Source organism: Crocodylus siamensis, chromosome 5 (genome assembly GCF_052110815.1).
Source record: "Crocodylus siamensis isolate JL-2025a chromosome 5, ASM5211081v1, whole genome shotgun sequence".
NCBI classification, from domain to species: Eukaryota; Metazoa; Chordata; order Crocodylia; family Crocodylidae; genus Crocodylus; species Crocodylus siamensis.
Genome location: NC_143399.1, coordinates 150,930,157 through 150,946,499, shown reverse-complemented (window position 1 = coordinate 150,946,499; position 16,343 = coordinate 150,930,157). Strand labels below are relative to the sequence as shown.

The window sequence follows — 16,343 nt, the reverse complement described above, 5'->3', positions numbered from 1 at the left end:
TAAGGCACGTACTGGTTTCAAAACAGGCGAGGGGATTTAGATACTTTCCTTTCTTGGAAAATAGGGGCCCAAATCCCCTGGATTGCTTTGAGAACCTGAACATACAAACAGGGACCTTATACGTACGCATGCATATATCATGTATGCAATATATACAACAAGTATAAGATCAAAATGCTATAGCATATATGGTATATATATACACAGACCTTCATATATGTGAATATGTATGTATGCATATACATTAATATATGCACCTTATATACAAACTATGTACACATATATGTGTATATGTGTGCACATATGCACACACACATATCTACCTAGTTTGTATATACATACACACATAAACATATTGCTTTTTTAAATCATACATGATTTAAAACAGTAAAATGTAAGATTTTACATGTAAGTGCCAAATAGTAAAATGTAAGATTATCCAAGTTTAGGAAATACATTAAAGATTACATGCCAAAGTGTTTGGAATCCATTTCTAGGGGACACTAAAAAGGGAGGAAGCAGTTAATATAAATAGAATGCCTAGGGATTGCCCCTCACACTCCTATCATCTATTTGTCTTCCCTTACATAATAACAGTGTTGAGATACATGATTATCCCTCAAATAATATTTGATGGACCTGACTTTATTGTACTCGGAACTGATCTTTGTTTACCAGACTTGTAACTTTGCCAACCCATCTGCTAAAATAAGACTGGGTTCTGAATATAAGTAAAGCATTGATCCTGACTGGAGATGATTATGAGCTATTTTTTATTCGTATTACACTTCAGCAGGGATAGGTCAGTGTCTTATTAATATAATAACACTGTGCCAACAAAATACTCAGGACCTGCCTCTGGCTAAAGGCCTGGGCCTCTGTATATTGACATAATCTAATGGAAGGGAGGCACTACTGATGGAATATTATAGACTTCAGAAGTGTGTAGCTCCCTCAGACACCAGGAAGAAGGGCTTGGAAAAGAAGCTGGAATTCATTTGCAGGGCTGAGTTCACTGCTTTTCAAGCTCACTTTAAAGCAATTCAATACGTTTTCTAGAAGACACCCAGTTAGGAAGTTATATTGGAAATAAGATTATAAACAAAATGGAAAAAAAATGACGCTACAATTTACCTTGCCAGCATAAGCCAGTCACTCATAATGTAAGCGCATTTCATACCTGAACTGGAACTGCTGTTTTTCTGCTTTGTATTTTGCCGAGACTCTTTCATCCATGGGAATATCTGTTTGGACATGGTGGGCGAGTTAATGATCGGGCTCTTGGAAGTATTGGCTGGGGCAGAATTGCTGCTGGCATTTTGAGGTGGTGAGACAGAGGGCGGAGGTGGTGGCGGTGCTTGTTGGGCTGCAGGCTGCTGCTGCTGCTGCTCTGAAATAACTGGGGGCTGAATGGGCTGGCTGGTGATGGTCCTCATACAACTCTCATTGATTTCATTGGCCTTATGGTGGGACACAGTACTGCCAGGTGACTGCAAAGAGCAGGCAGGTCGATGGTATTCAGTTTCCACAAGTGATGAAGACGGAGGATATTGCTGCTGACTAGCATTATAAGTGAAACCATTTGCTCCTTGGTAGGGGTAGCCACCATAGATTGCAGAGCTGTCGTAGTAGGTCGCTTTTTGCATTTCGTTGTTTCCCAATATTTATTTCACAAACTGACAGGGTCTTGACACCCTTAAAGAATAACATTGGCACCCCTCTGTCACGTGACGTTCTTCCTCCAATGGCCTCTCCGGGTAGACCTAGGGTGTATGGAAAGCACACTAGAGTGAAGAAATAGTACAAATCCATCTTACTTTCAATAGCTAAGTGACATGAAAGCCATAAAAGAAAAAGTGGTCAGCAATATTTAGCAGCATGACTTGGCCTTAGGCGGAGAGAATTTCGATAGAAAGGCTGCCTAGATTTCTTGGCAGCTACAAATATGTGGTTTGCTGCACCAGGAGAGGGGCTTTCTAGGGTTTCTTCTTTTGTTATTTATTTATTTTAAACACCGCGGATTGTTTTATCGTTTTATCACCCGAGGAACCAGAGAGGTTATTTAAATACAGCGCTTCGAGATAAGGCGGATCAAGGGAAAGGTGCAGGTTACAACAGGGGGTGGGTTCCCTCCTTCCAGTTCACGGCTGTGGGAATCCTCTCCCCAGGACCCGGGGGGAGTGGGGGGAGTTATTTGTAGTATTTCTATTACGGTTCATCTGAGCAATGAGGCCCTTTTGCTTTCAGAGTGCAGTCCCCTTGGTCACAGAGGGAAAACAGTGATCCAAGCAGTGTCATTTGAGGAGCTTAACATAGCACACCGAGTCCGAGGGACACCCGGTGCGTGTGCACAGAACGCGTGGTACCAACAAAGCGAGCGGACACACGTTCGCTCGAAGCACATTGCGGGTTAAGCAGCTACCAATGAGATGTTGATATTCGGATGTTAACACCGGCCCACCTCACCCATATAAACCAGTTTTTAACTGTAGCGGATTTACTCTGGGATTAAAGCTGCTAAATTAGCACACGGCATAATTTGGAAACTGGGATCTGGCTGGTCCTAAAGGGGGATTATTCTCCAGCGAGGGGGTGCTCGCTCTTCTGGAATTTCTATCCCTATGTTACTTCCACCTCGAAACAGTCCAGACACGGTCTGTTTTTCTCTAGGAACCAAGAAATATAAGAAAGAGCTCATCAAATCCAGAAAGGGATCGAGAGACTCTTTCTGGTTGTTTTTAAGGTGTTACTTTTTCACAGAAACTACCAAATTCTACCAGTTAAAACAGGGCAGATTTGAGGGGGACGAGACGGGGACCCACTAGGAACCAGAAAAAAACAGTGTTCATCTCCATGACCACGGCTTGAACTTTCCTTCCAACTTAGCGATAATAGGTTCTGTCTTTGCAACTGCTATGTAATTTGATGTATGGGGGTCATTTGGCTGGGGAGAGAAGATGGACACACAAACCACAGAATGCTCCTACAGACCGGGCGAATCGGTTTTTCTTAACTCACACTGTTTACCTGTCTGAAAATAACCAGTTAAAGATGTGTCCTCAGTAAGAAGAGAGGAGAGCTGAATGTTATCTCCAATCTAGGACTTCGAGCACACATTGTTCTCCGAAATTACAGTCCCTTCCCCACCCTCTCTTGCCCCACTGCTGACAAACAGCTTCGTCTACCCAGGTCAAAACAGTTCCCCTTAATGTCTCTTACTCCTGTGCGGCCTGCTATTTTCTTTCTCAAGGCATCTAGCAATCTCAGACGCCTGTGGGAACGTTCCCCAGTACATCCCACAGAAATACACTACAAGTTTTACAAGTTTCTTAGAAAACAATGGCCCGGCCCTTCGTTACAGTTAAAGCAAATGAAAGAAATAACTTTCCAGGCAGAGCGGTTCCATTTCTATTGTTAGCAATCAAACCCTCTGGATCCGTTTGAACTAATAAACTAGTGGAGACCTGTAAAACATGCACAATTAATTCCCATAGCCTGCCTCCGCTCTTCTTAGGCCCTGGCGTATTTTTCATTGCGTTTCCTGGAGATCCAGAGGACTGGACATCGCAAGAGGAGAGAAAGAGCCCGGGGATGAAGAAGTAACAGGGACTGCACTTCCCACCCTCCCAGCAAGGGTCACCGCAGACGTCCCCCAGGCTCTTGGGCAAGTTAAAGTTTGTTGCAGTCACTTGGCTGCCACGGGCGGGTTCTGCTGAGGGGAAAACCAGGTTGCGGCCGAGGCAACCGCACCCCAGGAGCTAAAAGAAAAGACAACTTGAGTTGGGGGTACCCGCGGTGCAAAGCAAGGGAGGAGAGGCCAGGCCGTGCTGCGGCCGGGGGCGGCGTGGCCCGTGTTTTCAAGAAAAGCCCGGGGCAGGAGGGGGGAGAAGTTTGCAGCAGACCCGGTGCCCTGCCAGCGCTGCCCTCTTCCCCACGGAAGACAAAGGGCTGCCCCAACCTGGATGGGACGCACCTGGGGGTGCAAAATCCGCCCCCCAATTTGCGCAGGGCCAACATTGCTCCTTCCCCCGGAGCCGTGCGAACATCCCCGGAGGGACAGGGGGCAGGAAGGAGAGGCGCCTCCTCGGGCAGCCCCCCCTGCTCCCCATCGCCCCCCTCGCCCCAGGGAGCTGATCCCCCCCAGCCCCCGGCCCCTCGGCGGCAGGCAGAGGCAGGCGGCCCCCCTCGAGATGGCCCGCCAGATAAAGCAGAGCTGAGGGCAGGGGGAGCGGCTGCCTGGGCTCGCGGGGCGAGGGGATCCGTCACTGCCTGGGAGGAAGCTCGGGCGTGTGAACTCTTCTTGAACCGAGATTGAAGTCCGCGGTCATAAATCACCGGGACGCGCAGCCTGGCGGGCGGGGAGCGGCGCGGCGCGGCCGGGGCCTGCTAGCCTTACCTTAGCGGCCGGCGGCCGGGGCGGGCAGCATGCTCCGGTGCGGCGCGACCCCAGCCCGGTCCCTTCGGCTCCGCAGCGGCTCAAGGCATCCGCCCGGCTCCCCCGGCCGGGGCAGCGCTGGCAGGGCGTCCCTCGCGCAGTGCCGCGCAGCCCGGGTATGTTTCTTATGCCTACTGCACGCGGCTGGGGGGAGAAAGGCGGGCGGCGGGCGCGGGCAGCGGGGCAGGGCGGGGGGAGCGCAGGCAGTGCGGGAGGAGGGAGCGAGGGAGGGAGGGAGAGGGAGCGCCCCCCTCCCCCCAGCCCGCCCGGCACTGAAGTCCGGGGAAATTATGCTAATGAAGACAAACGGCGCTCACAAAGGGTCAGGGCGGCCTCCCCGCGCCGGGGGACGGGGTGCCCGGGGGAGAGCCGGCCCCGGCCCCGGCCCCGGCCCGCTGCCGGCAGCTCCCGGGCGCCGAAAAGTTGTGGGAGCGAGTCCGCCCCGAGCCCAGCCCAGCCTGGGGCCGCAGCCTCCGCCGGCCCCCCGCGCGCGGCTCCGGGGGGAAGGATGGGAATGATTACAGGGGCTAATGATTAACTGGTGCGCGCGTGAGTACACGCGCGCGGGGAGAGGTGCACACGCACGCATGGACACACACAGGCGGAGATGTAGAAAGAGACACACAGAGGTGTGCAACCTCCCCTCCACCATGCACACACACACACACACACACACACAGAGATGCACGCACCGAGCAAGGTACACACGTCCACACAGATGTGTCCCCACGCACACATGTGGACACACACACGGATGTACACGCAGAGAAATGCCCCCCCACACACAGTTGCACACCGTCCCGTGCCCGCGTACAGAGCAGCTCAGAGTCACCTCTCCCCTTCGCGTGTGTACACCCCCCCCTCGGAGATGCACCCTGCACGTGCGTGCGCGGGTGTGTACTCACATATGCAGCCTGCACGCAGCTTGTGCCTGAGTCAGTGGGTTTGGTTTTGTTTTGTCTTGTTTTTAATTACCCAAGTGTCCCAGCAGTAAAATGTGACCCCCGCCACACCGGCAAACCTTTCGCTTCCACCCCCCCGCGCTTCGAGTTGAAGCCTGTACCGCAGCCGGAGGTAGCCGGCGAGGGCGAAACACGTTAAATGGAGATTTAGAATAATTACCGGGCGTAAATTTGTCGTTACTTCGTTAATTAAGGCATAAAAAAAATATAGAACTAGTGCGTGGAAGCCGCCAGGGAGCAGGGTGTCACCTTAAAGCACGAACAAAGCCAGGGAGAAGTGAGAATAAGAAGCAGGCTAAGGCCAGGGTGGCCTCTTCTGCATACCAATGGTTTTTGTCATTTATAGCTATACAAGATTTATGACTTCATGCACCCGAGCTGTAAACAGAGCGCTGCTACAGAAAACACTTGCTCCGTGTGGCACAACCGATGGCACCACATGAAAGGGGAAGCCGGGCAGCGTAGGAGGGGAGAAGAGGCAGAAATTCCCTCGTAGGCATTTTGCTCCCAGCCGCCCCTCCGAGGGTGCGGGGGAAGAAAAGCCTCTCTAGTCAATAATCAACCCCGCACTTCCTTCGGAAACTGCTGATTTGACTTTCTCCCCGCGGCCGCCTAAAATAGCAAGAGGCAACCCCAGAGCCCCCCTGGAGCAAGCGGGGGGACTGGGGAGATGGCAGAGGTCTGCGGGCTCGGGCGTCGGTGCCGCTTTTGGATCACTAGACTCTCCGCTCAGCGTCTCTCGGCCGTTCAGATGGGGGCATGCCGAGCTCGGACTCGAGAGATACAGAGAGGCTGGAACTTTTTTTTTGGAGGGGAAAGGGAGAGGAAGAGGGGGCAGATACTGGCTTTAAGCCGCAGATTTTGCAAGGTATTTCAATTCGCACATTGGGTCCCTTGGAATTACTGAGCTATTTTCCTCGATGCCTTTGACCTCGCCAGAAAAGCCCTCGCTAATCGCCTCGCACGACGCCTCTTGTTCTCACTACCCAACTCTGTCATTTGAAAATACGGCGGCGATTTATTCTTATTTTGCCCCCCCGGCCGGGTGTCATTCGATGCATCCTATAAAGGCGCAGCTCCTTCCACCGCCGCGTCCACGCAAAGAGAAACTGATGCAGCTCTCCCGAGGAGAGGGCCGGCTCCTCTCTGCGGTAAGAGCCGAGCAAACTGCTCGGAGTCGGACCCGGGACGCATTTGCCCTGCGTCCTGCGACGAGGACGTGGCTGCTTTCTCCGGAGGGCTCGGGCTGGAGTGGGGCGCCCCGACCAGCGCGAACGTCGTCAGTCGGGGCGGAAGAGAGACCAGCTAGATCTTTATCGGGCTTGCTCTGAACCAGAAGCTCCCAGGATATCTAATGTATTAACACTTCGGGGCTAGTGGAGCACATTCTGCCTCCTCTAGAGGAGGAAGAAATTCCCAAAGAAGTGTACCCCAAAGTCCTGGCCGGGCTGACCGGGGGCGTTAGCCGCCCTCCACGGAGTGCCCCGGCAGATCTTGCGGACACACCTGTTTCAAATGTGTGCCGGGGTGTATATTATCGAGCGCCATAAAGTCACAGCTGACACTTCATTGTGTGTTTACTCGACATCTGGGGGGTTTACACAGGCATAAAGCGGCTCGGAATAGCCCTGCTCCACTCAGCTCTCCGCGCCCCCGCAGCCTTTGCGGCGGGACTGGTTTATTTATGAGTGTTTTAACTGGGTCAAAATGCGCCCGAACTGGGTCATAAATCATAAGAAACGATGACAAGTAATTGAGCTGCAATTAAAGCTTACATTTTATTTGCACGGCGCGTTTTGGCCCATTTAAAACACGGGAAGGCAGTTTTTAGCTTTTAAACACGCTGTGGGGAGCGAAAGAGCTCTCCTTTCAGCATCTCCCATAAAGAAGGCCGTGTTTCATGGTGGAAGGGGAGAGAAAAACGGCATTTCTTTGGGCCAGCTCTGAGCTAAGGATATACATTGGCAGCTAAACAGAAAAAAAAAACAGGGAAAAAAAAGGAAGAAAAAACCCCCTCCGTTTCCGTTTGCTCGGAGTGGATGGAAGTTTTAAACCGGCCTTTCTGGTTCAAGTAAAGAACGTTTTGTTTCTAAAGGGCTGATTTTTTTATTTTTTTATTTTTTGCCCCTGACCCGCTCATAAATTGAGTAATTACAAGTGCTCAGCAATCTGGGACAAAATGGGACAGCAACATCGAGACAATCCCGCTGCCCCAGCTCACTAGAAACATAAATCACAGCTCCGCACTCTGACCTTTCCCAAAGCTGGAACCCACTGGTGGGTGTAATTTCCTCCCAACACATGCACCCCTCTATAACACAAGTAGCCCTTTAATTTTTCGTAATTTAAGGCGCATTTCGACCCGATCTCTGTAGAGCAGGTTAGGACATGGTGGTGGGGAGAAGAATTTAGGGAGAGTGGTACTGCTCCTACAAGAGATACCCCCTTCCCTTCCCCCCCCCCCCCACTTCTGGCTTTCCAAGAGCCCCGCTCAGAGGGAAGCACATTTCCAGAAGCTGATTTATGGGCATAAAGCATTTGTTCCTAGGCAGATCATTGTCGGGTGCATCCGGGTTCGGTCAGACTAAGGGAATCGCCAAGCAGCGCGAGTCCCAGCCCGCCTGGCAGGATAAACAAAGTAGCACTAAGCATCATAAATAAAATGGCAGCACAATTGCATACTCATCGATTTCCAGCGCCGGCATCGGCAAAACAATCGCCCAGAAAACCAGATAGCCACAGCCCCGGCCCCAGGCGAGGAGGGTTTCTCAAAGCCGCTCCAATCATTACAGTATAAAAGAATAATCAAAATAAAGCCTCCTCCGTGCCGCTGTTTGATCATAAAGGACCAAGAGAATAGCAGCATACAGAGGCTTTAGCAGGGGCTCAGGCCAGCCAAGACACACGACATCTCTACGGGACAAAAACCAAACCCCAATAATCAGAAACTCTCTGCTGTGTTGGCTGCCATGAGATACTTCTGTATTTTCCGCTGCAAATTGAAACAAAGGGGGGAAGGCAGCTTGATTTCAGCGCGCGCGCGCGCACACACATACACACACACACACACACCCTTCAGCCTTTTCTCCTGACCTTTGCCTTGACCAGCAATAACTCACCACATAAATGAACAATCAACGGAAATACCTTAAAATAAAATCCATCCTTTCTAACGAAGCATCGCGTCCTATCAGCTCGCCAAGAATCTTTCCATAAGGACCCAAGGCTGCAAACCGAAATGGCAGGCTCTTGCAAGGGAGGAAGGGGGTGGTGGGAGGGGGGGGAATAATAGAAAGCAGTTCTTGCTCTGAACAGAAACTGGAAAAGCGTAATCACAGACGAAGCCAGCCCGGGTCTCCACTCCAAATGCCACAATAATGCGCTGTATTATGTGCTCACGTGGTCATACGTCAACTTAAATCCTTTTATTTGAAATAGGGAATCGGTGAAGGAACAACATTTCTAAGCGCAATCCTCTGATTTTGAAAGCCTCCACCAAACCCATTAAAGAAGAGTTTTAAGAGAAAAAATATGTATCAGGCGATGGAGCTGATTGCATTTGTTTTCTCCCACACTAATAGTTCTTTACACAAAATCACAGGCAAGGTAAGAGGAATTGTTTCCATATTATGGGGTTACATTGCACTTTTCTATTAACCCTAATTAACTGACTTTTCCTTAAATTGACCTGCAACACTGAACCACATCTAACAGCGGTGAGCTTTGCAGTCCAGTAAGAAAGTCAAATCTTCATACCATTCTTTCAATAAGGAACTCCTTAATGACTAACAGTCTTTCCCACCGCCTTCTCTATACTGCTATTGTATGGGTCTTGCTTAACACCCACACTTTACATCAGGGCATCTGTAGAAACTTAAAAGAGCTATAATTACCTGACAAAGGCAAAAAAGAGTCTCTTCTAATACTATAGTTGATTTTTGTGCTTGTAACACACTATGCAGAATGCGTCTTCTTTCACTGGGGTGGATCCGAATTTTGCAACATCTTTTGGGACTTTCCTGTTAAACCTGCGCTTACGCATTGCCTATACAACTGCTTGAGTGATGCACAAAATTATAGGTTTCTGAAGATGAAAACAAATTGGAAAGAAATGATCTGACTCTCCAGGAAAAAAGAATCACCCTCACACCTCCCCCAAGTCAACTTGCAAAATGAACTGCTAATGTGAACACATACACTTCCTCCTAAGGCTGATCAGTTTTTAATATTTACACAGTACTTTAGATAACAAAAGAGACCTGGATTTCACAGAACTTTGTTGAAGACAGTTAAGGAAAAAATATGTCACTGTTCCAGGTTGGTGAATGAAGATTGGGAAGTTCTTGTCATAATTTTGCATTACAATATATGGATTCATTTAAATATTTCCAAGCCCCGCTCTAGAATTTTGAAGAAACTTTCAGGCTCTCCTTCTGTTGCCATTTTGCATCTTCGCCTCTACTTTAATGGATAGAAAGATAATTTTTGTGCAATTAATTTTATCACCTACGGACCTCATGGACAAACTGTAGATAATCTGATTTTGATTGCAAAGTGGAACCTAAGAGGCAGATGGAAGTTAAAGCCATCAATAATATTAGTAGACTTTACAACAGAATCAGCGTGACATTAAAACAGAAGGAGAATTTGCAATTTTTCAAATGGAAGTGACTTCCATAGTTATAGGGGCCCGCCAAGAACCTGAATGAAGAAATATCTGAGAAAACACAGCACGTTAGCCACACACAACATCTACACCTCTATAGCTCTTAAAGCTATCTTTAACCCTACTAAATTTAAAGCAAGGGTGAAATATGCAAAGAAGAATTTTTAGCTGATTTCAATAAAGTGCTTTTAGGTCTCATAAAAGACACATGCACACACACATGCACAAAGGGTTGGGTTTTTTTTGTCAATAATGCAATTGAAATTAATGCATAATGAAGCAGAAGCTAAAAAAGCATAGTAAGTCTTCCGTGGGTCTCTTGTAAAAAGTTATCGACTGCTTTGACTCAAAAGCAGGAAGATAGCTTTAGAACTTGCAGTCCTGAGCAGATAGAAACTACAAAAGCAATAAATCACAATCATAAGTCAGGGGTTCAGCTTCAGCTTAAATGCCTTAACGCTAGCTCTGGCCATTGGTTTAAAAAAACTATTTCTATGAGCATCCTTATTTATATTAATGATCAAGTTAATGATAAAACTACTTTTTAACAATTAACTTAGTGTATGCAGTGGAAAAATTAATTCCTAGGAAAAGTAACTTCCTGATATATTAATTCCTTCTTTAGGGTGTGCGTTAGAAGAACGGAAAGAAAGTCTTTCAAACTTTACGGGGTCTTGGATCGCAGCTGAAAATGATTCCCTTTCATCGGTTCTGGAATTCATTTTCTTTGGTCAAGTATCAGGATTACGAGTTTTCAAAGATAAATTCAAAAGGACTTGAAAGCATCACCAGCCAATAGAATACAATGCTCCTGGAGATTCAGTATTATGTTTTACTAGCTCTACCAAATGCAGACCTGAAAACTTTCCTTTTTTATTTTTTAAAAGCTGAAAATATGCAGTTTCTCGGAAGGTTGATACTCTTTTTTTTTTCACGTGGCTTTGAGCTGAGACTCCAAGCAGCGATAACTGCAGAAGCGAAGTTTTAATCTGTGTGAATGAAGTGAGCCTCTTCGTGATAGATTTGATTTCAAATATTAGCATTGTAAGTAACCCTACACCTCTGATGTAAATAGATTCCAAAATACTTTTGCTCCCTCTCTTTCATGTTCATGCTTATTTCATTAGTTTAAAGGTAAGGCTAGCACTTCAGGGGAAGGTGGAGTTGGAAACACTAGTTCATAGAGATGTTTTAGTATTTCCTCTTTGCCTGGAACACTTGATAATTTGTACGGGCGTAAAGCTGTTTACTTGCATCCATGCACTGGATACGGATGAAGTTGGCTCCATTCGATTTTGTTAATTTTAAATCGGATTAAAAAAAAAACAAACCCTAAAAATCGAATGAAGCTATTTAAAGGCAACTTTACTGAGCCTCAGTGGACCTCGTGAATATTGGATTAATATTCAGAATCTGAAAATATTTCCGGACAAATGTTATAGGTATGTGAATCATGCTTGAAAATGCTTATTCTTCCCCCCCATAAAATGAGAATGAATAGACATTTTCAGTGTTTCCTTGTAAGAAAGGTTTCAGCAGCCTATTAAATCAACACAACAAGCCCTTGTAGCCCTGTAATTTATGGCTGCTTTTAAAAGGTAGTAATCCACAGTAATTGTACATCAGCATCCCAAAATAAGCAGGAATTTGAAATAACCGTATAACCCTCTCTCTCCTTTCATTGACAAAGAACACTAGCACTTTGAAAAGCATTACATTTCTATTACAGCCACGCATACACACACGTACACACATCCCCATACATACATTCATACATACACCTTCCAATAATGATTCTAACAACTGAATCATGAAACTAACTTAGACCCAACTGAATTCAGAAAAGGCCAGGATATATAAAATACCTGAAACTTATTTCGGATCCATTCTGGTGCACATATAGTCAAACAAAAGCCAGGTTTTCTAAAATAAGAGCAAATGAGTGACTCACACAGGAGTCACTACAAAACTACTCAAGTGAATCAAAAACAGCAAGCCACGGAAGCAACCCAGCATTATAATTGCTCCAACTACCCATCTCTTGCTCTGAGACTTTGATTTGGGAACCAAGAATGGCCAAAGAAATGATCAACCTCTTTCAATTACTTTTCACCCTTCCTGTCCCCAATGCCTTTAGAAGGCTGGCTATTACTAGGGGTTCCTATATTTCTTTGTCTGTCCGGACACACGCATTCACCAGCCCTAGAAGATGAATCGACTGAATCCAGAAAATTCCAACTAGGTTAAATATTTATCACAGCAGAGTCTCATTCTAACAGGTTATTTCTCTATGCAAGCACTAAGCAAATGACTTCTCGCCTATGGGTAAATTAAATCTTCCAGAAAGTATCCGCAAGTAGATTATCGTTCTTACCTCCCACAATTTCAGACCGTGGACTAAATTGTTCCCAGCTTCTATCATTCAGGGGATCGTCTTTTTCGGTGCCCAGGACTTCTGTAAACACGCAACAAGCAATACCTACATGAGAATGGTAAAGCAAGCTGTTTGTCCACTCAAAGACAGTGCTTGGTTTGCTTAAGACTTTTGAAAGGCTGCAATCGTGGAAGTGCAGAGAGTAACTAAAGGGACTCCATTGATCACTGTAACATGTAAAATGTTATTTGCTACAACAATAAAGAGCACTGAGAAATATCTGAGAAACAAAAGCATGCTCTTCTTCGCAGACAACTATGTTTTCTGTCTCCAAGTGTTTGGAAATCTTGTCATTTCAAACTCTCCTTACATGAATGTATGCTCTATTTTCCTCTGGGAAACTTTTGTTTAGGCTCATTTAATCATGAAGAGGCATTAAACACAACAAGTGGTATTCATTTTTGTTGAATAAAACAATTTTAATGTAGGACGTATTATATTAGCAATTTCTATTCAAATACTTAAGAATTCGGGCCCGAGTCTGTTCCCATTGAATTCAATGAAAAGTTTACAATGGATTTCAATGGGAGTGAACGGGCCCTCCAACTGTTTGCTGAGAACTATTTTGGGAGAAGAAAAAATCTAGAGCAGTGAGCACTTCCACGCTAGGGTTTTGGGGGGTTTTTTTAATTATTTTATTTTGTTTTATTTTATTTTTTAGTTAATAAGCTTATCCGCCCTGAAACCTCTCTGCTCAGATATTCCTTAAATATTTGTATTGCTTCGCATTTACATAGTATTTCTCGCATATTACCGTATACCTCCTGCACTCATTCTTCTTGATATGATCCCACCTAGTGCGACCTAAGAGTCTCAGTAAAAGTAAACGCTAATAATTAAATAACGCAGTTTCTTGGAAGGATGTCATCTGAGCCTTGGCAAACATTAAGCCTGCCTTGGGAGAGGTTTTCGAGAAAGGACGTTAGCAGTTCCATAATTACTATAATAATTTTAAATTTTGTGTTGAACTGCAGTCGACATAAAGTAATGCAATAATCGCTTACTAGGCTGTTTATTGCCTTCTCATAAATTTCCTGCGCTGACTGCTAAAATCCACTCCCGCACGATCAGGACGTGGGAAGTGCCATTCGCTGGAGAGTGATCTCCAGGGCTGGGCGCTGTTACTCTTAGCTCTGCTTTTCATCCCATTCCCCGAAATCCAGGGGCCAGAGAGGGAACCTCGTCCTACAGCTCACTCCTAACCAACTGCCCCGTGACAAACTGCAAGAAAGAATTGATCCTCCCGTCTCGACTGGATCCCCTTCTCCCCTTAAAAATGGAATGTGTATCTCAAAATGGTGCCAGCGACTTCTGGCTATTTATTTTGGAGCTATTAAGCCACGCCAGGTTATTTTATACTGCCCCAATCCACAACTATACTTCTTCTTGAAAGAGTTGCTAAGTAGCAATAAAGCACTTTACTAACGCTATGACTTTTTAAAAAAAAATTTTGCTGTTATCCCAAACTCTAATATTCATTGCGACACTTTAACTTCGTACATAAATCGTTCAGACTAATGAGTCAGAGAGAAATTTGCCCATGACTTTCCTTTTACAATGCTCGCTGCCTTTCCATTGCTTTTTTGGCCCTGCATTAGGAGCCAGTGATTTATTAGCGCCAGGAAAATTGAACAAAGCAGTGCTCCTTCACTGTGGTATCCAGCCTTCCACAGTGTGAATTAGAACATTATCGAATGTGTTTGCCTGGGCAACACTTAATCACAAACAGCCATAATGTGACCACAAGGCAGCTAAAACAAAGATTTAACATTTCTAAATATTAAACTTGCTAAGTAAATGCGCGGCAGCCCTCCACAAAGCAAGCACAAGCAATTAAAGCAATCAAGCTAGAAAGGCACACTAGATACTCACCAACACAGTCCCTACTGCTTTCTTAGGGAGTCTAGAATCTTTCAAGATAAATCAGTTTTTTAAACTCAAATAAAAGGAAGTTGAGTTTCACTTCTGAGAGAATCACTCCTAGTGAGAACTGACGGCCACAGATCCATTGCTGACTATCTGCATTAATTATTTAATGAGTCACGTGACCCAAAGGATTAAAATTTCAATATCTACACAAGAACAGACGCAACACCTTTATCTACTAGTGCAGGGTTTCTCTTTTGCTTATTTAGGTCCCATAATCTCGCTTGGTTTTGACAGCTTTCCAGTTTCTTGGGAGATCATTTGGACATTAATAGTGCTGTGCTTGTCCTGCTGTAGCAAGATCAGGCAGGTCCTCAGTCCTAGCTTTAAATTAGTCATTTGAACCTGGGTTTTTATTGTCTGCAGTAGACTGTGTTAACATGCGTAATTACAATCCATCCTTCTCGTAATTCTTAATATTACACACCGTAGTGTGATGGCAAGACTGGTAGTCTCTAATTTTGCCCCTATAATGCTCTTAAAAGTGACAAAAGAACCAGCTCCTCACAGTTGCTGAATACGGGTCTGGTATTATCCGCGTCTGGAAAGAATTTTTCTACATTGCCATTTACACCTCGTATGGGAGAGCATGAAAGAGCTTTCCTATCTGTATTTAGGAAGTGTGCTGAGAAGCACCCTCAGCCTACCTCCCCGGCCTTCAGCTTAGGGATGAATTTGAACCAGTGGGCCTCATTCCCATCTCTGACACCAGTGACTCCAGAGAGGTCAATAGGACCAGGACAGAGGTCAGACCCAGTCCCACTGTGTTTCCAAAAGCTCAGGGGAGAGTAAAACCAGTTCTGCCCATTCTGTGGGCCTTGGATGGGTTGTGATAGAGCAAGCAGGCATCAGGGTCCCCGTAGGACAGCCCTGGCTGCAAAAGGTAGAGATCCTATCAGGTGCTCATGGGGTTAGCAAACCCCGCAAACCCAGGACCAGGGGAGAATGTGTTTTTGAAAGGCCTTGCAGGCTGTGTGCTGCAAAAGTCGTGGAGAGGGCCCCCAGCTCGCCATGTTTATTGCTCTTCGTGGAGATTGCTGTCACGGCTGTCACAGGATGCAGCCGAGAGGAGAGAACAATCTCTCCTCGATATTTTCATCCTGGTGAAAGGGAGGTGCTGGCGCAGCCCGATCCCCTCCCGCTGGCCCAGCGATCCCCAGTAGCAGGAACCAGTTCTTCTGGCCCCGCCACAAGGCTGGCAGGGGCAGGAGAAGAGATCATGTGGGGCAAAAAAAAAAAGGGAGTTTGGTGCCAACCCTGTGGAAACCTCCATCCGCGGGGGTTTCGCCCCTATTTCCCATGCCCAAAAGCAGCTAGCTCTTGGGGGGCAGCGCCCCTGCACTGTCCCAGCAGTGGGCAAGGTCCCAGCGCAGAAAGGTGCTAGCTAGTCCACACTGCAAGGCTCTCACAGCTCAGCTCCTGGTGTAATAAAACACTGGGCAGATCTGGCAGGGAGGGCTTGAAAAAGACCATTTTTCTCCCTGGAGGGGCGGGGGTTAGCGGCTGGGCTCGACCGGTGACAATCCAAGTGACTCGGACCTGATTTTGCCTTTATGTGAAATATGGACAAGCTTCCACCTCCAGCATTTTGCGCCGCTCTCCTTTGTGGCGAAAGCAGCTTCAATGCGCGAGAGGGACCCGGGGAAAGCAAGCCAGCGAGACATTTAGGTCCAAGTGCTGGATTAAAAAGAATACTGTCTTTAAAGGTCAAGGGTTTGCAGGGTCAGTCTGCTCCTCTAAAAAAAACAATTAATGGGATAGAAAATTTGTCCTTTCTGTGAACTCTCGGGGTTGCCCTAGCAAAGGGAGGACAATGAGAGAGCTTAAATCCGACGATGTAATTTTCCAAGTTGTTGTAATAGAGCTTATATATCAAACCAGAATCAGAGTCACACTCGCAGATCAGCCACCGTGCAGCTT

At 46.5% G+C, this 16,343-nt stretch overlaps 1 protein-coding gene and 1 long non-coding RNA gene across 7 annotated transcripts in view; one reads left to right on the top strand and one right to left on the bottom strand.

Moving 5' to 3' along the window:
- Positions 1-16,343, bottom strand: part of HOXA3 (homeobox A3) — a 43,793-nt gene that overhangs the window by 2,004 nt on the left and 25,446 nt on the right. For 2 of the 5 annotated variants that reach the window (XM_090046682.1, XM_090046684.1), the window contains one exon: positions 1,181-1,763. In XM_090046682.1, coding sequence (XP_089902808.1) covers positions 1,181-1,646 — 466 coding nt within the window. In that variant the 5' untranslated portion in view covers positions 1,647-1,763. Of the gene's footprint in view, positions 1-1,180; positions 1,764-4,396; positions 4,543-9,290; positions 10,694-12,437; positions 12,519-16,343 lie in introns of those variants that run through there. The other 3 variants (XM_090046680.1, XM_090046681.1, XM_090046683.1) reach the window with 3 other exon arrangements.
- On the top strand, positions 4,411-10,826 carry LOC149864756 (uncharacterized). Of its 2 annotated transcripts, none has more exons than XR_016442268.1 (3): positions 4,411-4,551; positions 8,836-9,003; positions 10,689-10,826. It is a non-coding gene; the product is annotated as an uncharacterized LOC149864756 (long non-coding RNA). The 2 variants fall into 2 exon arrangements; XR_016442267.1 differs by having other exon boundaries at positions 4,412-4,551; positions 5,744-9,003.